The 27,487-nt window shown below is 44.6% G+C and overlaps 1 protein-coding gene across 5 annotated transcripts in view; it reads left to right on the forward strand.

Moving 5' to 3' along the window:
• ATP11C (ATPase phospholipid transporting 11C) overlaps positions 1–27,107 on the forward strand; it is a 177,535-nt gene extending 150,428 nt beyond the window's left edge. For 2 of the 5 annotated variants that reach the window (XM_039219991.1, XM_039219990.1), the window contains 7 exons: positions 5,029–5,156; positions 7,676–7,811; positions 10,219–10,284; positions 12,278–12,381; positions 15,587–15,740; positions 21,719–21,823; positions 24,352–24,437. In XM_039219991.1, the coding sequence (XP_039075922.1) occupies positions 5,029–5,156; positions 7,676–7,811; positions 10,219–10,284; positions 12,278–12,381; positions 15,587–15,740; positions 21,719–21,820 (690 nt within the window). In that variant the 3' untranslated portion in view covers positions 21,821–21,823; positions 24,352–24,437. Of the gene's footprint in view, positions 1–5,028; positions 5,157–7,675; positions 7,812–10,218; positions 10,285–12,277; positions 12,382–15,586; positions 15,741–15,859; positions 15,926–21,718; positions 21,824–24,351 lie in introns of those variants that run through there. The other 3 variants (XM_039219994.1, XM_039219995.1, XM_039219993.1) reach the window with 3 other exon arrangements.
• Positions 27,108–27,487: the final 380 nt, after the last annotated feature.

Here is a 27,487-nt window from a genome sequence, read left to right on the forward strand (position 1 = left end):
CTGTTTGTATTGTTTTTAATTTTTCAGCATTAAAGTGTGTTGCTGTGCTATCCTTTGTTAGCTCACGGACAGGTTACAGGAAGAAAGGACCTATGCCTTCTGAAGCCAGCTGAGATTCAGACCCTGCTCTGTGTGCGGCCTGCTTAGGTTACCTTAGCTGTTTAGCTTTCCGTGGGAGTGGGTGTTTGGCTTCCTCAGTTGCTCAGATGCTAGGTTCGCTCACTTGAGTATCTCCTGAGTGCCTACCATGTGCCAGGCTGAGCGCTGGGGACATGACAGTGATCAAAACAAAGTCTTACTCCAGTGGCCCTTGCAGTATAGTGTTAGGGGAGACTAGGGCCATCCCGGTACTGATAGGTCGGGTACTGATAAAGACTCCGAAGGAAAAAGTAAAGCATTATGAGTGGGTAGAGTATGAATGCAGAAGTCTGCTGTTTTAGAGAAGATCGCTGGAAAGTTCTCGCTGAGGTGACATTTGGGTAGAGATCTGAAGGAGAGGAGGGAGGGAGCTATCAGACATTTTAGAGAAAAAGTGGGTCGGGTCAAAAGATCTCTCTAAGGTGGTGGCATGTGTGCAGTATCTTTATTTTTTACTTTGACCTTGTGCTAGTGCTGGATGTAGCAACCATTATTGCAAAGATGTTTTTTCTTTAAGTTTATTTATTTATTTTGAGAGGAAGAGAACTAGCAGGGGAGGCGGAGTAAGGGGGGTGGGAGTGGACAGAGGGTCCAAGGCTGGCTCTGCACTGACAGCACAGAGCCCAAGGCAGGGCTTGAACTCACACACTGTGAGATCATGACCTGAGCCAATAGCAAGAGGCGGAAGCTTAACCAGCTGAGCTGTGCAGGCACCCTATTGTACATTTGTTTGGAGGGCCTACAGCTACTCCATCTTTTTCAAGTCAAGTTTGCATCACATGTTTTCTACAACCCTAGAACTTGGAGAGCAAGGTACAGAGAATGTAGAAATGGGACCAGGATTCAGATTCTTGAAGCAAAAAGCAACTTTCTTTTATTTTTTTTTAATGTTTACTTATTTTTGAGAGAGGGAGAGAGAGAGAAAGCATGTGCATGAAAGCAAAGGAGGGGCGGAGGGTGGGGGGAGAGAAGCCCAAGCAGGCTCTGCACTGACGTCAGAGAGCTGGACGCGGGGCTTGAATTCATGAACCGCGAGATCATGACCTGAGCCAAAGTCTGACGCCTAACCAGCCGAGCCACCCAGGCGCCCCAAAAAGCAACTCTTTCTTTAGCCAAGCTAAGATAGTACTGGTCTTTTTTCTTTGTGAAACAAAAACATCTGTACTGGGTTTAATAAGAAACTATTATCATCTGAACCTGTTGTTTGTTTTGACGACCATCCTATCTCCTGAAGAGTGGAGCAGACAGAGATTGAGGCTTCTTTTGTTTGGATGAATTTCAAGACCAAATTACACACCAGGCAATCTTCCTGTTTGTTTGTTTGTTATTGTTGATTTTCATTTTCTTGTTAGTGCAAATGGAGTGATTTCCAGTGAACACATGGTATTGTGTGCCTTGAGAATTAAAAGGAATGAAACACCTACTTGGAGGTATTTTAAGCTATGCTGAAAGCTTCGTATGTGGGCAGTACCTCCACGTTCCGTATAGGAGCCGTGCTTTGAACGTCGCTGAGAACGTTGCATTTGATTAATCACAAGACATTTATATGGGGGAAAATACATATGAATATAGGGGCTCATTTATTCGGGCCACATATAATGATCGTATGACCACAGTTAGTACTTTGTAGAAACATTGAGCTCAGTGTGTTAATCAAAACGAGGCTCATAGAATACCTTAATTTTCTTTCCATTAAAAACAACAAAAAGATTCACAGTGTCCGATCGATCCTGTACATAGGTGTTATAACTCCCAGTCTCTACTCATTCGTTCATTTAATATTTATTGAATGTTTTCTGTATGCCAAGTTCTGTTCTAGAAGTTCAACATTGTCAAGGCCGCCAGCCACAGACCACCAGGACCATCCCTGTCGGTCATAATTGGTTTATTAGTCCGTGCAGAAGGAGGAGTGCACACCATGAGGAACGGCGGGGCCTCGCAGGAAGAGAGTGTTAGAAAAGGCTTAGAAGTTTGGGGTGGGGGCACCCGGCTGGCTCAGTAGAACATGCAACTCTCGACCTTGAGGTCGTGAGTTCGAGCCCCACGCTGGTTGCAGAGATTACTTAAAAATAAAATCCTTAAAAAAAATTATTTTTTAAAAAGGTTTGGGTTTGAATTGGGTCGTTGGGGAAAGGTGTGGGTGGGGAGGCTTGCTCTAGATTGGGTGCTGTCACTAAGTGGGGGTAATTTTAGGACTAAGCATCTCAGTCAATCTTACCCAGGAGGATTGAAGACTAGAAGGCTAACACTGGCACTGGTTAAGTTTGTGGTTTGGACAGTATTCAGGTTCTGTGCTCAGTGTGACTGTGGAGAGGCCATGTCCCTGTCGTGATCCATCGTGGTTACAGAATAGCCTTGTCTGATGTTGCTGCCCTGTGAACTATGAAATTATTCACGTTCCACAGGAGAACACCGGCGCCTAGCTTGCGAGCGCGAGAATGCCGGGTGCCAGGCGCTGAGTGCCAGACGCTGCCTGGCTTTTCTCAGGCGATAGCTGACAAGAACGTAAATAAAAATCTTGCCCACGTAGAGCTTAAACTCTAGTGTGAAGACAGACAGTACAAGTAATAAATTACTAACATAAGATAGAAGGCGATGAGTGCTGTAGGAAAATAAAAAAAAAAAACGGGAGAAAGAGGATGGCAAGTTGAATCCAGATCGGTCTCTCTGAGGTGACATGTGAACTGATCTTGGTGAGTGAGCGAGTCATCCGGGGGGCTGTCTCAAGGACGGGTGTTCCAGGCTGGGGCAACTGATCAACCCTAAGCCAGGAGCGTGCCCGGCATGTTGGGGCTGAGGGATGAGGGCATAGTTGGTGGAGCAAGGACTGGGGGAAGTACAAGGTGAAGCCAGATCCAGGGGGGCTGTATAGCCACCCCTTCGCAGGAACCCTTTTTTTTTTTTAACTTTCAGAGATAAAGGAATCCATTGGTGAGTCTGAACAAAACAGTGATTTGATTTGTCTTATTTTCTAATAAAACTACTCAGGCCTTTGTGCTGAGAATAGACAGTAGGTCAAGGGGCAAAGCACGAAGCCTTTTAGGAAGGTTGCAGGGTGGTACCTGAATATATTTAAAGGTACAGCCAGTACACACTTCTTAGTGGATTCAATGTGGGCTGTGAAAAAGAAAAGAGTCAAGGATGAATCCAAGATTCTGCCTGACATGGGGGAGACTTCAAGAGGAGCAGGTTTGAGGTCAGGGCAAGTCAGGAGTTCAGTTCTGGACATGAGTTGAAAATTTATTTCTAAGAGCTATCAAGTGGGCAACCGGGTACATGGGGACTTGTCTGGGCCAAAGATAAATATTTGGGAATGTTCAGTGATGGATGGTATTAAGACCACAGGGCTAATGAGATCACCTAGAGGGTGAGTGTGAGGTTCCCTACACTGAGGGCTCAGGAAGAATAGGAGATCTAGAAGAAATGGCTCCGGAGGTAGAATCACCAATTTCAAAATGGTGGTGCCAGGCACCAAGGTGGATACTAGGGCTGTAGGCATTATGGGGGCTACTCACTGAGGTAGAGAACATAGGAGAAAGCAGGGTTAAGGGGAGAGTTAATGAGTTTGGTTTTCGCCATTTGGGTTGCAGGTGCCTATGGCCAGGCAGCAGAAAGTTGGAAATTTTGGTCTGGAGCCTGGGGAAGACCTGCCTGTGTACTCCTATTTAGCTTTGTTTTTGCAAATACATTTATTGAATCCATAGTAAATGGCCACGTTCACTGTCATAAATATAGCCTGGAGAAGGTGGTAGTGATATTTAAAACCATGTAAAAGTGGGCACCTAGGTGGCTCAGTCAGTTAAGCATCTGACTACGGCTCAGGTCATGATCTCGGGGTTTGTGAGTTCGAGCCCTGCATCGCACTCTGTGCTGATGGCTCAGAGCCCACTTCAGATCCTCTGTCCTCCTCCCTCTCTCTGCTCCTCCCCCACTCGCACACGTGCTCTCTCTCTCTCAAAAATAAATAAATATTACAAAGAATTTTTTTTTTTAATAAAACCATGTAAAATATTAATGAGAACAAAACCACTGTGACACAGGCTGGCCACAGCCTGTGCTTAGTTTCCCTGAGGGGCTCCAGGTTTAAACTTAATTGGTCTTTGATCACGATCACTGAAAAATCTTTTCAAAATCTATTAGTAAATCTCTGTTAGAGATAGAGCTGATGGGGCGCCTGGGTGGGTCAGTCGGTTAAGTGTCTGACTTCTGCTCAGGTGATGATCTCCCTCACAACTCATGAGTTCGAGCCCCACGTCGGGCTCTGTGCTGACAGCTCAGAGCCTGGAGCCTGCTTTGCATTCTCTGTCTCCCTCTCTCTGCCCCTCCCTTGCTCACGCTCTGTCTCTCCCTCTCTCCTTCAAAATAAATAAACATTTTTGGGGCACCTGGGTGGCTCAGTCGGTTAAGCATCTGACTTCGGCTCAGGTCATGATCTCACCGTTTGTGGGTTTGAGCCCCTTGTCAGGCTCTGTGCTGACAGCCAGCTCAGAGCCTGGAGCCTGCTTCAGATTCTGTATCTCCCTCTCTCTCTCTGACCCTACCCCGCTCATGCCGTCTCTCTCTCTCTTTCAGAAATAAATAAAAAACATTTAAGAAAAAAAAAAACAAAATAAATAAACATTAAAGAAACAAAAAGGAAGTAGAGCCGATATTATGGAAACATTCTGAATCAGATCCTTTGAAAAGGAAGGACATATTAATATGATACATCACAATATGTTTCTTTTCTGTAGTTACCAGAGTGACCTTCTTTATAAACTTCTCTGTAATCACAAAACAATGTGAAAGGATACTGTCTCGTTTTAGCTTGTGTGGGGTTTTTTCTTGTTTGTTTGTTTTTTTACCCCCAAACACAAACATTTCTTTTTCTTCTGTCGTTTGTCATTTCAGCCTCTGTATGATGCTGCTTACCTTACAATGTACAACATCTGCTTCACATCCTTGCCCATCCTGGCCTACAGTCTCCTGGAACAGCACATCAACATTGACACCCTGGCCTCTGACCCCCGGCTGTATATGTAAGTAGAACATAAGAGTTAAAACCCACCTCAGCCCCTCAGGACCGTGGGTTTCCCTGTCCTCTGCGAGTAGGAAGGAAGGGCCGCCCACCTGGTTTGCTTACACAATTCTCTTCTGAGTCCGCAGCTCCGTAAACCATACCATTCAACCTTGGAGACGATCTATGTCCTGGGTGTGAGTGCTGCCCCTGAATGCGTGTGAGCCACTCAGGTTCATCTCGGGTAAACTATGGGTAACGGCCGCGTTGTTTGCGAGGAGTAAATGAGCGATTGCACGTAAAACAACTTAAAACAGTGCCTGGCACATCGTAAGTTTTCGGGTGGCGATGACTCTGACTCTGACACCCTCCCCTCACACACACACAGCTTCAGGGCCGTGCTGCGCGCTTTCATGCACGGGGAATGTTGAAAACCTGAAGAAAGCTGCCGAGTGAGTCCACATTGTTTTAAGGGTTTCCGTGAAGTTTTCGTTAGGGAACTGCAGGTATGTAGCTCAGGAATTAGTGAACGGTGTTCTGTAGAGGGCATGCTTGCTGACACCCGCACGGATGGGCTCCGTGCGGACCTGGTGCCCAGCACAAAACGCGACCCTGTCCCTCGCCTCCTGTCACGAGCCCCCCATCCCAGCCTATCACTGGTCCGCGTAGATCGCTCCGATCCCTCCTTTGGAACCAGGAGGCCCTGCTTGCCATGTGCGGCACTCTCTGCGGTGGCACCACTTAATGTGACCGATGGCATTGTGTCACGTGTCCCAGGTTTCACCTTCAGGGATGTAGTGACTTGGGGCACTTTCCAAACGCTGTGACACGAAACAAGACACGTGTGGCTGTTTTCATGTTTTCAGGAGAAACCTAAACAGGAAACCATAGGTGTGCTGTAGAGGGAAGAGGCACACACTTTGCCGCTTCTACAACCTGCAGCGCCTCCGCCACCTCACATCACAGCAGGTGCCCAGGTCTGAGCTGCGGGGCGCAGCACCAAGCGCCCAAGCCTCAGTTGCGTTTCCGGTATATAGGTGTTGCTTGGTCGGGACATCCAGGTGACATGCTGTGTAGGGTCTGCAACGTGTGCTGTGTGACAGATTGGCTACCTTATTATACATGTTAACAGCAATTTGAAATAGAAGCCAAAAGAATTCCACGCACAAACCCTCTTTCGGCAGCCTTGCTTCATTAGAATCCGTAGCCATATTTGACGTTCTGACGTGTGCCAAGAAGATTGTGTTATTGTAACAGATGTTAAAGTTTTGATCCACCTGCTGTTTATCAAAGCAGGATTGTACAGCGTGAGACATTATTTGCCTTGGGGCGCCTGGGGGGCTCAGTCGGTTAAGTGCCCCACTCTTGATTTCAGCTCAGGTCATGATCTCATGGATCGTGGGATAGAGTCTATGTCAGGCTCCACGCTGGACCCAGAGCCTGCTTGAGATTCTGTCTCTCTCTCTCTCCCCCTCTCCCACTCATGCTCGCTCACTCGCTCTCTCTCAAAAAAAAAAAAAAATCATTTGACTCATTTGAAAAAACATAAAGGACCCACCAAGACCTCAAAAGTTTAAATTCCCAAGAAGAAATCTCGATGAAAAGAAATAACGGTAGTTGGAAAACCACGGTAGCTTGGTTGAGAGCATATACATATGATTTGGAGTCAAGTCCGTCTGTGATTACATACCAGCACCTCCCCCTACCACTGAGTGGACTCCGGCAGGCCACCATACCTGTACTTTCTAAAACTTACATTAGTCACCTGGGTAGCTTTAAAAATACCCTGATGCCTAGGTTAGCACCACATGCCAATTAAATCAGAATGAGGGTGGGAGGTGGGCACCAGTGTTTTTAAAGATCCCCAAGTGATTCCAATGTGCACCACAGTTTGGGAATCTTTATGATACATCTTTCTGAGGCTCATGATTTGTGAATGAGACCGACAGAAATCTCTGTCTCATGTGGGTTTTATGTGGATAAAAATGGACAATGTAGGGGCACTTGGGTAGCTCGGTTGAGTCTCTGACTTCAGCTCAGGTCATGATCTCGTGGTTGGTGAGTCCAAGCCCTGGGTCAGGCTTTACGCTGATAGCGCAGAGCCAACTTGGGATTCCGTCTCGCCCCCTCTCTGCCCCAACCCCACTGGTGCTCACGCTCTCTCTCTCTGTCTCTCTCTCTCTCTCTCAAAGATAAACATTTCTTAAAAATGGGCAGTTTATATAAAATTCTTAACCCACCTCACTGACATGTAAGAAGTACTCGGTAAATGGGAGCTAATTATTTTTTGCGATGTTACTGTTGTCAATGGCCATAATATTAACTTGGCACTTTGACTGTTGACTCACTGCCTTAGTCAGGAGGCCATTGCAGGGAGTTAGAGCTGTGGCTCAGTATGGCCCTCCGGTCCTGCAAGGAGAGGGACAGCGCCCTTCATTATAGCAGGGTCACGCCTGTGTGCACTTCCGGCATTTTGCTGTAGCCTTAAAGAGACAGCCTCTAGGGATTCATTAACCTGTGCTTTTCCCCATTTGTCAATAGGAAAATCTCTGGCAATGCCATGCTCCAGTTGGGACCCTTCTTATATTGGACGTTTCTGGCTGCATTTGAAGGGACAGTGTTCTTCTTTGGGACTTATTTTCTTTTTCAGACGTCATCCCTAGAAGAAAATGCAAAGGTAAAAAACAATATTTCATTAACATGTTTTCGAATTGTTAGCATGGCTTACCTGTTTTCGATAGGCACTGGATTTATCATACATATAATCTAGCTCTAATCATTTTGCAAAGCTTACGCGCAAACCTTCTAGAAGCTTACCTTGGCTGTAATTTTTAATAGCTGAGCAGTTTTTAGTGCTTCAGAATTTGGACCCTTGTACCTTTCCTGTTGTTTTCTTAAGTAAACTCTACCCCCAACGTGGGGCTTGAACTCAGGACCTCAAGATCAAGAGCCCCATGGTCTGCTAACTGAGCCAACCAAGGACCCCAAGACTTCGCAAAGCAGGAGCAAAGGCTGGCCCCGCTCAGTTCTTGTTGAGAGCGGCCTTTCAGGCTTTGAGTTGAAGGGGGTAGGCACCATATCTTTGCAGTATTTGCCCAATAGTTAAAGAGTGGGAATTCCTTTGCCTTCCTCCTTCCCTTCCACATGGGAGCATAGTGCTTTCCAGAAAGCCTACACTAATCCTACCAGTGCCTTCCTGGGAAGCGACTACATAGGTCCGCATCTGCGTCGGGGTGATGGTCCCCTGGCTGTGTCCTAGGAGAGAAGTGCTAGTGGGGTGAGGCCTTCCCACAGCCACACGGTAAGTGTCAAGCCCAGGACTTCCCATGTGCTTTCACTATGTCCATTCTATTTCTGGGCTTCCCCTAATGGTCACTCACTCTTTATAACGTGAAGCAAAGCTAAGGTTCAGCATGAATGTACTGAGTACAGTGACCGTGTCCACAACCTGCACAGTCCACAGCTGTTTTCGGAAGTAACGGGCTCGACGGATTGGAATGATACTTTGAAATCACGTACCACATATGGTCAGAACCCTTCTTTTTTTTTTTTTTTTCTTTTTTATTTCTAGGAGAGAGAGAGAGACAGCGTGAGCAGGGGAGGGTCAGAGAGAGAGGGAGTCTCTGAAATAGGCTCCAGGCTCTGAGCTGGCTGTCAGCACAGAGCCCGACGCGGGGCTCGAACCCACGAACCGTGAGATCATGACCTAAGCGAAAGTCGGACGCTCAACCGACTAAGCCACCCAGGCGCCCCTGGTCATAACCCTTCTAATTTGGACTCCCAGAAGTCAGTTTAATATGCATCCCTTAAAGTTATTAATCACTGGGAGCACCTGGTTGACTCAGTCAGTAGAGCATGGGACTCGGGCTCTCGAGCTCATGAGTTCGAGCCCCATGTGGGACATAGAGATGACTTTAAGAGAATGATTAATCACCAAAAAAATGATTAATCAACTGCTGGGGAAATAGAGATCTTGGCCTTTAGAGTAGGCACACGCAGCCCTTGTCAAGGAGAGTACCTTCCTAAATCTCTGTAGGCTGCTCCCTCCAGCCTTCCAAGTCAGCTGCGCCCACCGGTAGGAAGGGGTCACGTTCCGTGATTTCTCAGGTCCCCGGAGCTTTACAGCTGATCCCATGATGTTCACATTTCATTTTATTTTTCTTGGGCACATAAGGTACAAAGAGCTGACTATTTCTTAAAAAGAGTTCACCGCAGAGTAGGTGGGCACTCTCCCGCGGTCCTGGTGACATGTTTCATTTGCTCAGCAGACTCTGGGTGGTGCTTAAAGAGCTTCGGCCCCGCCTGGGTCCCCATCATCACACATTTTGAGTGCGTGAAGACCAAATTAACTACTGCAAATGTCCCCATCCTTCTGTTTGCTCGCCTCATAGGAAGCGTTAAGAACTGCTATGGGCAATTAAACAGGACACCACACCATGTATGATTTGATCGAGTCCTTTCTTTGTGCTTCTACTTTCTTGTTGTTTTTTTAAAAGCATTTTACATTTCATTTTCTGTTTTAATGTTATGAGTTCAGATCTTGACAGCATTTGGTAAGCACATGTGTCATTCACTGCTGTAGTTAAGGATTTGTATTTGCTCTTCTTTACTCTGCACACGCCGACCATTCTAATATTTACAGCCAAAAACTTAGAGTCTGTTTTTAAGATGTGACTCCATTTGTCCACAAACTCGTCCTCACTTGAGAGCTTTAGTTCTGTATTCTAGAGAAAGCCCGTATCAGAAACACGAATCATCCAAATGCCTTGTTTTGATCAACATTACTGTTAGTGGAATAGGGTGGGTTTTTCTTTTTCCCTGCCTTTTATTATGCCAGTTTATTCCCCGTTTGGTACTACGTGGAGTAATGGAAATAAACCCTGTCAATCACAAGTGTGTTGTAGCTGTCCAAGGAAATTTAGGGTCACAATAAAATCCAACGTTTTGGCCTGATCAGATAGTTGCCTAAACAGTGTATATGAAAATCCTTAGCAGTTGCACCCAAGATTAAAGTTGCTTTTTTATTTTCTTACGTAGGCTTGCGTATTTATTTATGGTGAATGTAACCGTTAAATGTTTTTCAGGTATATGGAAACTGGACTTTCGGAACCATTGTTTTTACGGTCTTAGTATTCACTGTAACTCTGAAGGTTAGATTTTTTATTTATTCAAATACATTTAATACCATTTTTGTAGTCCTTTCTGATCTCCCACTGTTCTCTCTCTTTTGCCTTCTCTTTATTTTTATCACAGGTTGTTCATTCAAATATGAATCGTTACTAAAACATGTATGATATTAGATGTTTAGACATTTGTAGACTATTCGTGAACCATTTTTCCAGTATGTTATGCGTTTCATTTAATTTTTTAAAAATTCATGCACCATAGTTATGTTGAAAATCTGTTTCTTCTGTCTTCAAGACATTATAAGTAGTATATAAACAGGCTGTGAGTGTGTGTGTGTGTGTTTTCATGTTAAAGACTTGAATCGTTTTTAAAATTATGTATCTGTTTACAAACACCAGGCCTCAAAGGAATTTGGGTCTTTAAGACAATTGAATAGGTGTCCATGAGCAAGAAATGGGTGCCGAAGAGCATAGTAGTGGTGAAATTTTATAGAATGTGTTTATCACTGAAGTGCATGCATCGTAGCGATGAAATGTCTAAGAATGTACAGCAGGTAGCACACAGGAGTCCTTGGCATTGACAGGCGGCCATATGGTATACTCGGATAGCTCCGCCGAATTCTACCCTTGACACTTCTGACTTGGGACTCTCTTATCCTTGAAACCATAATCAAATTCTTCTGATGACCCTTCCAGTAATAAACACCTCACCTGGGGTCCGAGAATGAGCACCTTTCAATGAATTCCAGTATGCCCAATGGTCCAAACTAGAATTCTAGCATACTTGACAGAGATCCTCTAATCATTTCCCCTGTGAAGTTTTTATTCCTGATTCATTTCCCATACCAAACAGAACTAACCTACGCTTGCATTTTCATCTACTATTTCAGTAATCTTTTAGGGCTGCAAAAGAAACTGTTACAATTTGATCTCAGTTTAGCCACTTACTAGCTGGTATTCTTGGGCAAGTGCCCTTCGTAGTTAAAGTTGGCCTTCCTGTGGCATCTTTCATGTGTCCCTCAAAAGACACTCACTCTCTCATCTTTGGATGGGCATTATTGTGACCTTTTTCCTAGCAGCCCAAAGGTGGGAATTCAAGACTGGTCTACATTAACAGGGTTATTCCATCCTGCCTATGAAGGAGAGACCATAACAGAGCTGAGGACCAGGGTGTCACAGCAAGTAACAAAACAGATATCCTACCATCTCTTTAAAAAATTAAATGTCCCAGATGTCAGTCCGTGTGGCCCAGAAAGTTTCAATAAGCAGAACAGACCAGAGTGTTCATTTTTAGATTGCATTTGAAAATCCCAGGCGCCACAATCTGAAGAAACAATCAGCCCTGGCAGAAACATGCAGGGATTAAAATCTAAGGCAACTGAAAATGTTATTCATTTAATGGAATAGGTAAGACTTTCGCAATTGAAAGGCACACTCCCTGGTCAGGCCCATGGTTCGCTCTTACAGGGCCCCGGGTGTGTAGACCTGGTTCCCTTTGGATGTAATAACCCCCACCGGTTGTGTTTGAGCTATCGAGACTCCCCCCTGTAGTCTGTCTCCCCTTCCTACCTGACCCTTCTGACTCCTACTGCTTTTCTGTATCCTTCTCCTATGGCCAGCTCGGCCTCATCCGTTTGCCGTCAGCCTTCTGGCCGCCACTCCCAGGGGATGTGGGGCTCCAGCCTCCTGGATACTCCCGTGACCTCGCTGCCTGCCTCTCTTTCAGTAATGAGGCATCTCCAGCCCCACACCCACCAGCTACTTGCTCGACCCCAGCTCCACTCCTGCGCTGTAGGGTCTCAGGGCCTTGGGACAGAACTTAGCCCTTCCTTGCCCTAGCTCTTCAGAAGGTCTGGGTTCCATTCTTCATTTAGTTTCCCTCTCTTCCGCTCGCCTGGCCCACACTAGATCCTCCCATGGGTAGCCTGTGGTGTTCAAGTTCTTGAATTGCGTAGCGGACTTACCTCCTGCTGCAGCCTGTACACTTCACGAAATCTCTTGTGTTGTGTCTTTTCAGCTCGCCTTGGATACCCGTTTCTGGACGTGGATAAATCACTTTGTGATTTGGGGTTCTTTAGCCTTTTATGTATTTTTCTCATTCTTCTGGGGAGGAATTATTTGGTAAGCAGCTGTGCACGTGTGAGTATTATAGAAATAACAAAGTAGTTATGTGTCTATGTACGTTGTCCATGCAAACATTAATTAACGCTTTTGAAGCGCCAATTAAGGTGACAGGTGTTCAGTATTAATGGGTACGATTTCAAATGCAAGTAAGCAGACTACACGAGTTACTCAAAAGTCCTCCCTTCTAGTAGCCCCGGTCCAAACGTTTCAACTTGAAGGTGTGAACATCTCTCTGTGACGTGAAACTGCAAGTTCTAGCAGTGACCTTCCATGTGATTTACAGTGGAAACACGCAGCCCGTGACGTTGCTACATGACACACTGGCCAGTAGATACGTTATTACCCGTTTGGACTCTCTTGTCTCTTTCTGGTCTGTTACTGTCAATCTTGTCACTACAGGTGTGCTCAGGGTGTGGAACATAGGCCACTCAGTATCCAGAGTGTCGTGCCTTAGCCCCACCATCTCGCTGTTGGCGGGAGGTAAAGGCAGACTCAACGGTGTGGCTTTCGAGTTCACGGAGTTCATCTTGGTTCACTAGATGTTTATTCGGAGTCCGCTTTGTGTGAACCACTCTGGGAAACAGAAAGATTAGAATCTAGTGAGGGGCGCCTGGGTGGCTTAGTCGGTTAAGCGTCCGACTTTCACTTAGGTCACGATCTCGCGGTTCGTGGGTTCGAGCCCCGCGTCGGGCTCTGTGCTGACTGCCAGCTCAGATCCTGGAGCCTATTTCAGAGTCTGTGTCTCCCTCTCTCTCTGACCCTCCCCTGCTCACGCTGTCTCTCTCTCTCTCCTAGAAATAAATATATTAAAAATAATAATAATAATCTTAATGGCTATATAATTTCAATTTTAAGAATATGTCTTTAACCATTACTATGAGATAGATTGTTTACAGTTTTTGTCTGATATAAGTAATATGGCAACAAACATTTTGTATATCGATAAACGCTTAGTCCCAGCTCTGATTGTCCTTAAGATAAAAGTGCAGTGAGGCACTCTCAGTATTGCTACTAGAAATATAAATTACTAGGACTTTTCTGGAAAGCAGTCTATATGTGGGGCACCTGGGTGGCTTAGTCGGTTAAGTGTCCGACTTTCGCTTAGGTCATGATCTCGCGGTTCGTGGGTTCGAGCCCCGCGTCGGGCTCTGTGCTGACTGCCAGCTCGGAGCCTGGAGCCTATTTCAGAGTCTGTGTCTCCCTCTCTCTCTGNGTGTGATCGTGACATATATTAGGCGCCTCCAAGAGGTGATTTTTGAAGCAGGGAAGCTGACAGAAGTCCCTGTCTCCTTTACTAATCCGCAAATTAATCAAAGTTGGCTAGTCAAATGTAATACACGATTATAACCCTACCCAGAGCACCATAATTCTATCTGTGAAGACAGTCAGCTTCTAAACTAATGCAATGTTTCCATAAGACTAAGTTGTTTCTGGCAAATCAGTTTCTAACTGACCACTGACCATTCCTTATTGATGAAAATAAATCCTTCAGGGGCTCCTGTGTGGCTCAGTCGGTTAAGCAACCGACTTCGGCTCAGGTCATGATCTCACAGTTCGTGGATTCAAGTCCCGTGTCGGGCTTTGTGCTGACAGCTAGCTCAGAGCCTGGAGCCTGCTTCAGATTCTGTGTCTCCCTCTCTCTCTGACCCTCCCCTGCTCACGCTGTCTTTTCTCTCTCTCTCAGAAATTAAAAAAAAAAAAAATTTAAAATTTAAAAAAAAAAGAAATCCTTCAGTTGATTAAGACATTGTCACACCTGTTTTCCACTCATTAGAGCTACTTCCTAAAAATGTAATCTTAATAAATGTGTTTTTATTTCGTTGCTCGTAGTGCTGTACTTAAGTAGTGCTGAGTTGAGCCACTGCCTGAGTATAAAATTTATATTATAAAGCAGCCAGTGAGATAGGACCAGAAACTGTGAGAGACTTCAGCGGGCTCCAGCTACTATCTCTGGACACACTCAACCCTGAGGCCTCTGGACACACTCAACCCTGAGGCCTCGTGACACACCCCTCTTTGGGGATTGGCAGTGAGAACGAGGATTTCTGAGCCCCAAACCCAATCCAAGAATACTACCTTTTGCTTTTTCCTGCTCCCCTGTAAAGCTCCATAGGTATCCTCGAGGTAAAGAAAACTCTAGAGCTGTGCATCACCGAGTATTGTGGGTCCTGTGTGGAATGCTCTGGGGCTCGCTGGCACTTGTCTGCTGGACGCATGTTAGGGTCCATTAACTGCCTAGGAAACGAGTGAGGGTGCCCTTCGTAATTAGAGCGAGAGCCCTGCAGGATTCTCTTCTGGATGGTAGGGACCCTACAAAACTGAACCCAGACCTCCTGAATAGCTCCACTTCACTGTTCTGCTCACTTCCTCTGCCACACTCTGGTCCCCACAGGCCTAGAGCCAGCCACACGCTTGATTTTATTCTGTTATGTAAGAGGGCACAGACATCGATTTTTTTTTTTTTAATGAGAAACGAGTTTATCTTCAGTGAGCCCTTTGCATAATCTAATAAATGAGACCAGCAGTTATCTGCCTAGAGCTCTTAATCCGGGGAGAGTGTGTAGTGCACCCCAGTGCTGGGCGGCCACTTTGCCCTTCTTCTCCCCTGGTTCAGACCGCACCTCGTCTGGCGAGGCTCTCCGTGCTTCGTGTCCCATTAACCGTATTCTTCTGTGCAGCCCGGTTGGCCTGCCCCGGATACTCAGTCTGTGTTCGGGGATAAGAACGGTAGAGAGCCAAGCTCAACAGTCTCTTTTATATTTACGTAGAGTTGGGGGAAAGGGGGTTAAAGATGTCTATTACATTTTCGAATATAGAGCACAGTCCATTCTATGAACAAGATAGCCGAGGAAGTAAAATCCTTTTTAGCATAAAAATTAACCATTCCTCTTGAGTATCTTTAAGTATTTTCTACTGCAAATACATCCTCTCCACTTGGCAGTTTTACAGGTGACTCCTTCATTGTTTCCAGGTCAGATGCATTTCGTTGTCGTTTCTCTCCTTTAGTTATCCCTTTCCCCCCAAACATTTAGCAAATGAAATCTGTTGGGCACTTTTGGGGATACTCTTAAAGAAAATTATTTTTATTAATATGTGTAATTAGAAGGGTCCCTTTAACTACGAAAGGTAGTTTCGATTACACCTCTGTTTTAACGACAAGACCTGATTTCTTTTTCCATTTTGTGTTTTCTTTCCACTCTAGGCCTTTTCTCAAACAACAGAGAATGTATTTCGTGTTTGCCCAAATGCTATCCTCTGTATCTACGTGGTTGGCCATAATTCTTCTAATATTTATCAGCCTTTTCCCTGAGATTCTCCTGATAGTCTTAAAGAATGTAAGAAGAAGAAGTGCCAGGGTAAGAACGAAGTTCATGTTATAACTTGAGTTTTGGAAGGGGCTTCGATATTGGCCGTGAACTACAAACCTTCTGTAGAGAACTGCTTTAGTTACAGCGTGTTAAACCCCTCCTTGCAGGTTCATCACTTAATTTCCTCTTCTGCATAAAAAGTATAGTAAATACTCCGTTACCCAATGCAGGTGGTAAGTAGACTCCTTAATAGTGTTCTATGTGACCTTTAGCCATCCATATGGAGTATCTCACATGCTCCATATGGAATTTTAAATGGAAAAATTGGTTGTTGTTTTTTTTTTTTGTTTTGTTTTGTTTTTTTTTTAGGCTAGAATTATCACACCAGGAATTTCCACACCAACATTCCAGCTTTAACCTTAGAAATTTCCCTGTGGGTCGTTTGCAGAGTTGGGGTTTTTTTGTTTTTGTTTTTGTTTTTCAGTTGATGACCCCAATTTCCTTCTTTCAGATCTTTCCCCTTCCTTTAATTATAGTGCTGCTTAATCTCTGTGTCGCTTCTAGCCCTGTCTGTCTAGCAGTATACTTGAACCAAATAGAATTCCCTGGATGCGATTTCTGCATCCTTCCTGTCCCAAACACACTTGTAAAAATTCAGATGATTTTTTGAGTGTGTTTTTGGGTTTGCTGCCTAAATTGTACATTTCTTGTGAGAGTGAGAAGTTAGTACCCTCTGCCAGCCTTATTGCTTGGCCCTGCATTGTCTGATAACTTTTGAACATTTCTAAAAAAGCCTATAACATGAAAGGGGTAGATTAGCCTGGAAAATAAAACTGGCACATTTTGACCACCAGCACTAATTCATTTTGCCAAACAAAAACCCTGTGTCTCTCATTATTGACACCAGCTCGATCTCCCAGCCCCTCCAGTGCAATATTGCCAGGAAACAGTCGAAGATATATCTGCCTGACCTACTTGATCAAATTTGCCAACCAGTTGAGCCACAAAACTGGTTTGTCCGATTTGGGTTTCAGCCTGCTGATCTGATAGAACGCAGTGGCTGGCATCATGTAGATGTAAGAACTAAAATGATTATAGTGAGAAAATCTTCAGCGATGAGACACGTTAAAGACGACCTTCATGATCCACAAGTCGGTATCAGCCCCAGTCAGAAGCAGTGGACTCTCTGTGGCCTAAGCCACGTCAGTTCTCTGTATACAGAGCCAATCACTGTACAGTTAGGTGGTCAGAGCCGGCCTGAACTCCCGGCCCCTGTGTACCATGTGGGCGGCCCTGGACACAGGATCATTAGCCCAGTCCACTCTTTAACCCTCCCAGTAGAAGCATCGACTTGTCAGAGTGTGCTTAATATCCGTGGAACAGGGGTGAAACAGGTTGCCCCAAAAGATTTTTCCCAGAATGGCCCAAGCAGCCATTTCTATCAGGCCAGATAAAAAACGTCATATAAGAAATGGTTTGGTGCCTTGTTATATTAGAGAGTTTGTCTTAGTTGGTCCGTGGAGCCCCCGCTAACTAATGGCTCACCCCCAACTTCACGCTCCAAAGAGGATACAAAAGCCTCAGAAATCACAGCCTTGAAACCTCTCACCCCTAGCCTCTTCCTTAGACCCTTTCTTAAAAAAAAAACAAAAAAAAAAAACCTAGACACAGGCTCGAGGTGACCTTTGTAAAAATTAATGGCCATTAAACAGAAGGGTGATACAAAGCATGCAGTTTGTTTGCCGGGGGTCATGTCCACGATCCGAGGGTCTCTAGTGCCTGTGCTAACGGCTTGGCATGCTGGTGTGTGCTAGAACAGCGAGGAAAATTTCCAGAACCCCCTTCATTCATTCAGTCATTCATTCATTGGTTCCTACCCTCATTGAACCAGAACATGTGTTGAACCGCCTACTGATGAACATCTCTCTTTCCATCCAGCGTCTGAAAGGCCAAGTGGTTTTTCAGACCCAATGGGATTTTGAGAGTTGCAGATGAGACAAAAAGTCGCGGGCACTCAGCAGCACTGCCTCTTTTATTTTTTGTCCCCCCTTGTGAGAAAGCGCAAGAGCAAAGTAGTGCATATGAATGCATAAAGGCCCACTGAAACATAGCCCTGGCTATTCAGATAAGTCACATCTGTTTACGTGAGGCCCTGTTTGACCACGTCAAAGAAACAGAGGCCACTTTTAAGATAAAGGAGAAAGAGCATCTTAATCACCAGCAGTCTGACATCCTGGGTGACTTCCTGCTCCGCCTCCTGTCCCTTGCTAAGGCACTGGCTTCCAAGAGCAGCAAAAGATTCTTTTGCACTGGGCCAGCCTCATAGCTGCCAGGTTCCCCAATGGGGTAATGTGCGTGTCCCCTGCCTAGAGCTGGAAGATTCCCCCTGACTTCAGCCAGTAAGCATGGTGGATCCTTTGGACCCATAGCCAGTGCCGTGCTCCTTGGGGGTCCTGGTGGCTGTTTTCAGGAGGGAACTCAGCCGCGAGTGGTGAAAATGTCCCTGGCCCCTGAAAAAGCAGCTAAGCTGTTGGCGTTGGAAAGAGTCCTGCTTTCTTCAAAAATGGTTCCCTCAGTCCTTGAACCCAAAACTTAGTTGCAGCTACCTACTCCTCAACTATCTTTTCAGCAGCGTGGTAAATTTTTGCGCCCAAATTCCCATCGTCAAGGGCCATAAGGCTTTTCTTTAGCCTGTAAGTTGACAAAGCTACCTCTCCACGCTGCTGACAGGATGTGACGAAACGGCCCCTGGGCACGGAACAACGGAACAGCGAGACAACACCTCAGAGGAAATTTCAAGTTTAGGGTTCCTGGCGTTTCAACAATTCGTGTCTCCTCTAAGCACAATTGTCGGGCTGTCTCATATAATCAGCGAACTGACTCCCGACCTTTCTGGCCAAGTAGTAGTAGCTACCACTGCCCACTTCTGGTGGAGCACTTTCCCCCATACATTTATGAAAGTTTCCCCATGTAAAGCACCACTGTCAAGGGGGGCCTGACCTTGCCTCTTAGACCCTGGAACGCTGTAAGCTAATGGGAACGGCCCTAGCAGTGCGGCCATGCCCAGCATGGGATGTCTGCACAAACAACAAGAAATATTCTATTATGTAAGGAATTCTGTCAGAAGAAGACCGGAAAAGGAAGAACATCAGCTGTCTGAGCAAACCTCCCAGAGAAAGCACTTTGCAAATTTGGGAGAATACACGTCATCCTTCTAATAACAGTGGGGCAAAGGCTGATTACTGTCGCCATGCTGCCAGTGCCTCACCCCACCATGGCTTCTAAGGGTAATAGCCCTGTTGACTGGATCAGGCAAAAAAGTTGAATCCCAACATTGCGGCTGTTGAGATGGACCTTTATGCATTGGCCTCTTTGACGTACTGCTCGGCGAGCCTGAGCTGCGTCAAAGCTCTCTAGGTGACTGCGGAAGAATGTGGAAATTTCATACTCTTCTAGCTCATTCTCTGCCTTCCTTCCACCTCCCACCAGTCGCTGGCTCTCTCGGTTTTTGATTGCTTTAGACACTCTTTCCATGCTCTCTCCTGCCTTCTCTACTTTCACACCCCCTTTCTCCTTTATAAAGCGGCCTAATCTATGAACCCCCAAAATTTCTGCCCCATAGGAACACTTGTATCTCTGACGGTTGGATATAAGGTTTTGAGTGCACCGAACTGTGCTTAGAGTTGCCATCTTAAATAAGTAAATAAATAAATAGGCTTGCATATTAAACTTGGGGGCGGGGACTCGGTGTCATGTGACTCCTGTTACGGGACTTTTGCCCACAAAATGGAAGACAGGACAGTTTAAAGTTTTTCTCCTCAGAAACGATATATTTATTTCTCTAGCCTTCTCCATTGGGAATTTGCATGTTGCCAACATGTCACCAACTTTATTTCAGGTAAAATACGAACAGGAAAAAAATAGAGCTATGTTCAGACATATATGAACAAGTCAAAGTATTTGCCTTTAAGAGTTTAATTGTTGATTAGATGCTGGTAGATGCATATGATACTTTAGCTGGTTTCTTTTTTTAGACCTACTTTCATTAGTCACTAAGTAGTTAATACGGGTCATCTTGATTATCAGCAGAATTACGCAGCTTACCGCCAGGGCTGGCCACTCATCTTTGGTTTTGCTTGGGCAATGCCAAAACCAAGGCTGTGAATTAGCTTATAACTCCAGGCAGAGAACAAGAAGGAAAAGCAATATAACGTGTTAGGTTTTCTGATTTAACTTTCAGGTATCGATTTTTACTTTTTCTGGGCATTTTAAATTAGGAGAAATTCAGAGCCCTTCAGCCTACTGGGCTAAGGAGGTCTCCGTAAGATAAAAGAGAAAATCAATCAAATTACATGAGAAGAGGGGCCCCTGGCTGGCTCAGTCAGTAGAATATGCGACTCCTTTTCTCAGGGTTGTAAATTTGAGCCCTGAGGCGGGTGCAGAGATTACTTAAAATTAAAATCTCTTTTTGAAAGACGATGTTAGAATAAGAGAAGTTAAACATTGGTCCAGCAGTAAACGGGAACGAAGTGTAGTTTCACCAAATGTGTTCCCGCTGCGTTAGTTTTGTTAGGTCTGTAATGCGCCCGAGCCCAACAGCGGTCAGCCCCTTCATATTGTACCTGTGCAGCTGGACACAGCTCTCTGACCAGTGGATTCCGAAAAACGGAGGTCAGTGAGCTAATGATCAGAAATAAGCCACATTTTAACGAGAAGCGTATTTTAAAATGATTCAGAATAGTCCATCTTCCCATTAACAAAACAACTTTATTTATTTATTTTTTTTTATTTATTTCTAGGAGAGAGCGAGAGAGAGAGAGAGAACGTGAGCAGGGGAGGGTCAGAGAGAGAGGGAGTCACAGACTGCAAAACAGGCTCCGGGCTCTGAGCTGGCAGTCAGCACAGAGCCGACGCGGGGCTCGAACCCACGAACAGCGAGACCATGACCTAAGCGAAAGTCGGACACTTAACCGACTAAGCCACCCAGGCGCCCCCAAAACAACTTTAAATTGTTATACGGAGGAATCGTAGTTTGCACATATAATAGACTGTTCCTAACTCTAACTCTACTATTACTTCAGAAAGTAATGCCTTCAAAACTAACATGTCATTTCGACTTCGAATTCTCCAGGTTTCTTTTTAAATGTCTTACATTTCAGAGAATTTTTACTTTTTTTTTTTTTTTTTTTTTTTGGTTTCTGCATTTCTCTTTTTTCTACTGCAATTTTCCACCCTTTTGTGCAATTGTGAACAAGGTAACGAAACGCCTCCCTTCCTCAGGAACATCTACTATCTTCATGCTTTCTCAAACTTCCAGCAATCACAGTTTCTCTTGGAGTGAATAAGGTGATTTCCTTTCTTAATGTACCGACTTGCCTGCATTCTCATTTGCTTGACCCCATTTTCTGACTCTCTATGAAAAAATTACTTCTCCGTGCTCATTTCTCTATCTTCTATTGATACTTTAAGAGTATTTTGTCATTTTCCTTTAATCATTTGTTCACCTCCTCAAACCGTCACACTGGAGAGGAGGTGATTTTCAAACACGTGGACCATAACTCTAGCCCCACTGATTCCTGGTGCGCACAGTGGAAGCCGCGCGTGCTAGAGCTAGTGTGTTCACGAAGACAGGACCGTTTTGCACAAATTTCTCTTTGTTCGATATACTCCCAGCACCGGCCCAACTCTCAGAGGTGTTCACCAAAAGGATGGTAAGGTTTACTAATCAAACCATATTGCCTCATCACCCGCATAACTACCAGTGTCATTTCCGAGCCCCCAGTTTGCCATATCCTACTACTAATCTGTATACGTCTGCCGTGGAAACAGTTCAGTTCCAGTTGGAAGCTCCCTTAGGCCTTTAAGTGTATGCGTTGAAATGTTACACATCTGCTGTAGCGTAATCGTTTTGTATTTTGGCCAAAAGAGTAGTCTGTAGGAAATAATTCTTTTTCTCCTGCGTTTTTATCACCAGGTAGGTTAACCAGTCTTCAAATGCTTTAAGTATCTTTACCTCACTATTACAGACAAATCTGAGCTGTAAAAGGGCATCTGACTCATTATCCGCCAGACCTTCAGTCAGACCTCTTCTTTTACGAACATTCTCAGACGAATCTAATATATTGTAACAGGTACCTAGTGGTAAACGAGCGGGGCTGGCTTTAAAGAAACAGATTAACAGCATTATAAAGACAAAACAATGAAAATATCACTCTAAATTTTCTCTGCTGTTGGTGTGGTGAACTTTATACTTAACTCTTTACGAAAATATAAAGATGCATTCCTTGGAATATGGGGAAACAAGTCAGTATTTTCAATTTGTTAAGCCCCCAAATAAAACCGTAGGCCTTTTGCAGAGCTGGAGGGTAATAATAAAAAACATCAGATTTCTGAGGGGTGACTTGTGGTGGTGCCGTCACGTGAAAGTGCTCATCGATACCGATGAGGACTTAACAATCTTGACTCTCAAAAATTGTTCCGAAACCTGAAAATAAATATTCCAAAATTGCATCTGTATAACATCAAGTCGATTTAGCCTTGCATGTTCTCTTGGGGATTACGTGAAAATAATTCAGTGTGTTTGCACCTCCATGTGCCGTGTCTGTGTGTTTGCAGGTATTTATTTATACACTTAATGTACTCGTACGTGTCTGATCCCCCAAATTAATGACCCAACCTAATCACTTTTTTGAATGTCAAGTTTTATTCAAGCTAGATGCTTCCACTTTCAGAGGTAGAGGGAAAATCTTTCCTAGCTATTCAGCGGGATGCTAGCCTAATTATACAGAACGCTTTGCAGTTCGTTTTTCCAAAAATGAGGAAATTCGTGTTATGGCCTAACGTCTCATTTACCCTCAAAACCAAGTGGGGAGGAGTTGCTGTGGCGCATGGGAGGCGTCCTGGAAATCAGGGTGACTCCTCTGTGTGTCTCCTCCCTCCCACTCCCTGCTGGGATCTCAGTCCTCCCGGACCTTTAGAGGTCTTTTGTCCTCCACCCGTAGGAATTTCGAGTAATTCATGAATAAGGTGTCCAAGCTCATCAGTTTGGAAACAACACCATACGGCTTAGGGCAGGGCTGTCTCCTGCACACATAAAAACCCATGATCGTCAGGATCGTCTTGTCTGACTGACTCATCTTTGGAGCTGACCTCAGGAGTCCTCCTCGTGGACCCATTTCTTAGTCAGCCATCCACTCCCCCCCACCCCACCCCCCCATGAAGAACAAAAAGGAAACCAGCGGAGTGCGTGCTTTGGGGCTTCTGTGTCCTAGAGTTTACCCAGTCTGCACGTGCACTGTTATTTCGGACGCAGACTCGCTTGGCCCCCAACAAACCTCATCTTCTTCCCCATTTTGAGCGAGTCGTCACCTGCTTAGATCTTCCCTCAGTAACGAGTCTGCTTCCCAGTAGCTTTCAAAGCCTTTGACACTTTTGTGCCAGATAGCCTTGCCCTACGCTGTATGGTACGCTTTAGCTCTACTGCTTCCGGCTCCTTTTGTATCCCCCTGGATTGCTTTCTTTAGCGCGATCCGAGTTCGGGAGACTGGGCTGGCTAGGGGACACTGCCTGTGCTGGTGGCTTCTCCAGGGCCCTTGGTCCTACAACCCCTAGCGCAGAGAGTGAGGACGTGTTCTGTTTTGAAAACCATCATTGTGTTCTTAATGTAGTTAGGTCCTCCAGGAACAGCTCTTCACGTAGCATTATTTCTCCTCCAAGGAAAAAGTCTGACAATTAGCTTCAGCCACTGTAGGTGTCCCCTTTTCTAAGTTCTCAGTACAAATGGCAACCTGATGGTGGTTAGAGTTGGTCACCGTGACCCCGCCACCTGACGGGATTGCAGAGGACTTCTGGTCCCATCATGGCCAGGAAGGTGCACCGAAGTGGGAAGAAGATCGCACGCCCCTGAAGGCCTCCCGATAGTCGGGTTTTAAGAGGTTGGGGTGGAGAGTGAAAGTTAGGTCCCCTCCCAAGAGCTAAGGCTCACACCTCTCAACATACCTGACTTAGACTCTGCGATCAGTTGGCCTCCCACGCCCTGTCCCCGGAAGAGTATTGGCTAATGTTCAGGGAACAGAGAAGAATCGATACGTGATCTACCAAAAAAGAAAATGAACTTCAGCACGATGGGGAAGAAACTGGTTTCTTTCAGTAAAGGAAAAATAGTCTTACGACAGTCTTTCAAAACTGAATAGATACATCTTCGGACCTCCTCTGTCAAACTTCACACACCCTGAAAACCCGTAATCCGGGCATTAGTTCACCACGGCCTGAGTGTGTGCTGTGGACGCGGGGCTAGGTGCCAGAGATAGACCAGTAAAACGGCCCTATTTTCAGCTCCCAGGCTAGAGGGAGGGACCTTGCTGAGCCAAGCACTGCCTGTGCTAGGTGCTCCTACTGGTAACAATGACTGAGAGCCCTGGAGCAATCCAAAAGCAGAAAGCAAGTCTGAATCTAGCCAGCCAGCAAACGAAGCAATGATGAAACCCCGGGTACTGTGTCGCTCTTTTTTCTCCCCCTGCATGTGAATAAAACTTGGCACTCAAAGATAGTCCCTTTTCTCTCATAACAAAATTTACTACTTGATTTATTTTTGAAAATGCTAAACAGATGGCGCGATTGTTAAAATAAACCTTTTAACTCTATGTTTTAAATTTTTCAGAATCCGAATCTTGAACTGCCTATGTTATTGTCCTACAAGCATATTGACAGTGGTTACAGCTAAAAAAGAAAGCATGAAGAAACAACTACGAAAAGTTGTCATCTCAGGATACTCAATATGCAACAAACTAAACCCCTCTCTTATGTCTAGGGTTCAGAATAAATGTCCATCAGAATACCAAATGACTTGTAAACATTTACAGTTATCGTAAGTAGCCTTGATGGCCAAAGCTCTAAGTTACAAATTCTATGAAAGTTGAAAGCAAGAATAATTACAATTTCTGGCTTTAGATAGACTACTATAACTACCAAGTGGGTGCTCTTTTAACCCATGAACTCTGTGAATGGATTTAAATATAATAGTATAAAGTAGAAGTCCTACAATGGGAATGAATAGATTTTGCTAATATTACTTTTTTTTTTTGCCTGGCAGAAGAAATAGGCTGTTTGGATCACATTTCTTGTTCCTGCTGAATGATAATCTTAAATTATTTTTTTCTTCAAACACATGAAAGGAATACTTGAAAATACAAGAAGACTAAATGGTATCAGTGCATCAGAATAGTTAATCCTTTCTGTTCACCCACATGCTAATTCTGTCTTCATAGAATATCCTTGCCAAAAAATAACCTTGAGACCTTATGTGGAAAGAATGTTAATCCTGGATATTTTTGTGAGAATTCAAAGTTACTGATTTTATTTTTGTTCTTCTGAATTAAACCCCACCTCATGGATGTATGGCTACTTGATTATTTTCAAAATAAAACATTTTCAGTCACTTCGTAAGTAGCCCGTCAAAAGAGTTAAGATAGAACAGATTTTTTCCAATATTCGTTTTACTGGGATCTGAGGTGGGATAGGCAAAACCATAGTTACATAAAACAAAAGCCATCTGAACGTCAGTCTTTTGATCTTTTTGTGGAGAAGTGAAAAAAGAGCTTCTTTCCAACTGTTAGTGGGTAGTTTTTGAAAGAGACTGCGTTTGTGCATATATGCAGCACTTTTTTTTGAAGTTGCCAATTTGGGAAGGAGGGATCCGTCCCAAGACCGTGATTTCGCCTGAAGAGCCATGACTCTGAACTTGAATGTTTTCTCGTAGCAAACACGGTTAGGTGATGTTCTAACTCTAAACCGTGAGGCTCACCTTGGTGAAGTCCTCGACTTCCTGGACTAGAAGGAAGCTTTAGCTGCCTCCAGAGTTCACTTAACACATAAAAATAAATGTGAAATATCTTTATTAGATGTCAAAACTAAACACATCTTTTTGGATAAAATGGCTACATTTGACTACTAGGTTGAAATGGGCTCTTAAAAGGTGTTTCCAAAAGCGCCTGGCTGGCGCAGTCAGTAGAGCACGCGACTCTTAGATCTCAGGGTCGTGCGTTTGAGCCCCGTGTTGGGCATAGAGATTACTTTTTTAAAAAAGTGTTTTCATACCAGTTTCCATGTTTGGTTGTCTTTCTGGCATGCCTGTGCTATTATTAGTGTTTCTATTGTACCTTGCTTTAAAAAAGTGTTGGACTCAATCTACACCAGTGTATTTATACGGTCCATATGGCACATTTGGTTTCTCCATGTATTGTGTTCCATGTTTAGGTGTAATTTTTCTTAAATTCTAGGAAGGACATAATTCCAGTTATCGGAAGCCATTCCATCCATCATTATGACCCTTTTACATTATTTCATTTGTTCTCCTCTATAGCAGTATTATTTTTGAGGCTTTTGTTAGATGTCCTTCACAGCTTACATATGTGTGCTGTGTTCTGGTAGCCAGTGTTTGAGGTGACCTGCTGAAAACAAAGTCTGTCTATTCTTCGCCTATTCCAAAGAGCTAACCAATCAGACCCAGGAAAGCTTTTGATGTTTTGTTCTTGTTCTCGTTCTTGTTCTGGTTGTCGCCGTGTTGTTGCTGTCTCACAGAAGTACTGTATGGAATGTGAATACACACGAGAGGCCCACAATTTAGAGAGAGGCTCGCGTAGCGCAAACCACTGGAGAGCGGCCTCATCAGAGTGTGCAGGGTAGGGGACCTACCTGTAACTGGTGGTGTGGCGCATTCCTTGCAGCCGGGAAGAAGGGGGACTCGGGGACTTGAGGTCCTGTCTCAGCTGCACGTTGACGCTGCAGCTCAGATTCCCAATGGCAATGATCGTGGCCTAGATCCTTGAGAGGCACCTTTCCTTTGTGAAAGGTATTTTATTAATGAGCTAGAAGATGGCTAGCAGGGATTAGCAGATGTAACAACTCGAAGTAAGCCGCCCTCCAGTGGCCATCGCACCACAATCTACCCACCTTATTTTGTGACAGAGAAAGGGGGAAAATGTAATAGCAGGACCAGGTGCCCATCATTTGAACGATTAAACTATCAAGATGTCCTTGTGATTTTCACAACTGTCATCCATCGTTCGAAGGTGTAACCTACTAAATGTAAACCATCAATTCCATATCTACAGCATCTACACCAGCAGCAGTATACATGTAAGCCGAAATTGGCAAGATTCATGATAATTTAGTGATAGAATTTTTTAATAACATGCAGTACATAAATGTGCAGATTTTATGCAAGTGTTAACCAAACCACTTTTCAGCTTGCAAAATGGGACTGCAATACTACATTTTTCACTTAAGCAATTTTTTTACATCCACGTCGTTGCTTTCTATAATGACTGTGAATGCCATCTTTTATGAATGCAACTTGCCTTTTTCATTACAGAAATTTTTGTTTGATGTATCAATAAACTTTGGTATGATACGATTGCTATTTTAGCCTCTTTTTTGGAATGGTCTTGGGGTGGCATAAAAATAGGGAAGCAACTTGGCGACGGGAAGTCACGTTTTAATTTTCTCTGTGCCTGTTTCTACGTGCGTTCAAGTGGCATTTTAGGGCGCACCTCATTTGGGTGGGTTACGGTAGTTGTGGGAGCTGTGAAGGAGACGGGGTCTGCATCGGCAAAAGTTCGGCCCAGTCAGCAAGTACCTGCTGCAAGTCTGTGTGCTTGGCAGTCACACATTGGAGGCGGTGCGACGTGCGGTGTGTCTCCATCTCCTTGAAATCATTTGATTCTTAACTATCCAAACATACAGCAGTTTACAGGAGCTTGAAATTTGGTCAAAGGTGTGTGTGTGTGTGTGTGTGT

This window comes from Hyaena hyaena, unplaced genomic scaffold (genome assembly GCF_003009895.1).
Source record: "Hyaena hyaena isolate Hyena2069 unplaced genomic scaffold, ASM300989v1 scaffold_853, whole genome shotgun sequence".
Lineage (NCBI taxonomy): Eukaryota > Metazoa > Chordata > Mammalia > Carnivora > Hyaenidae > Hyaena > Hyaena hyaena.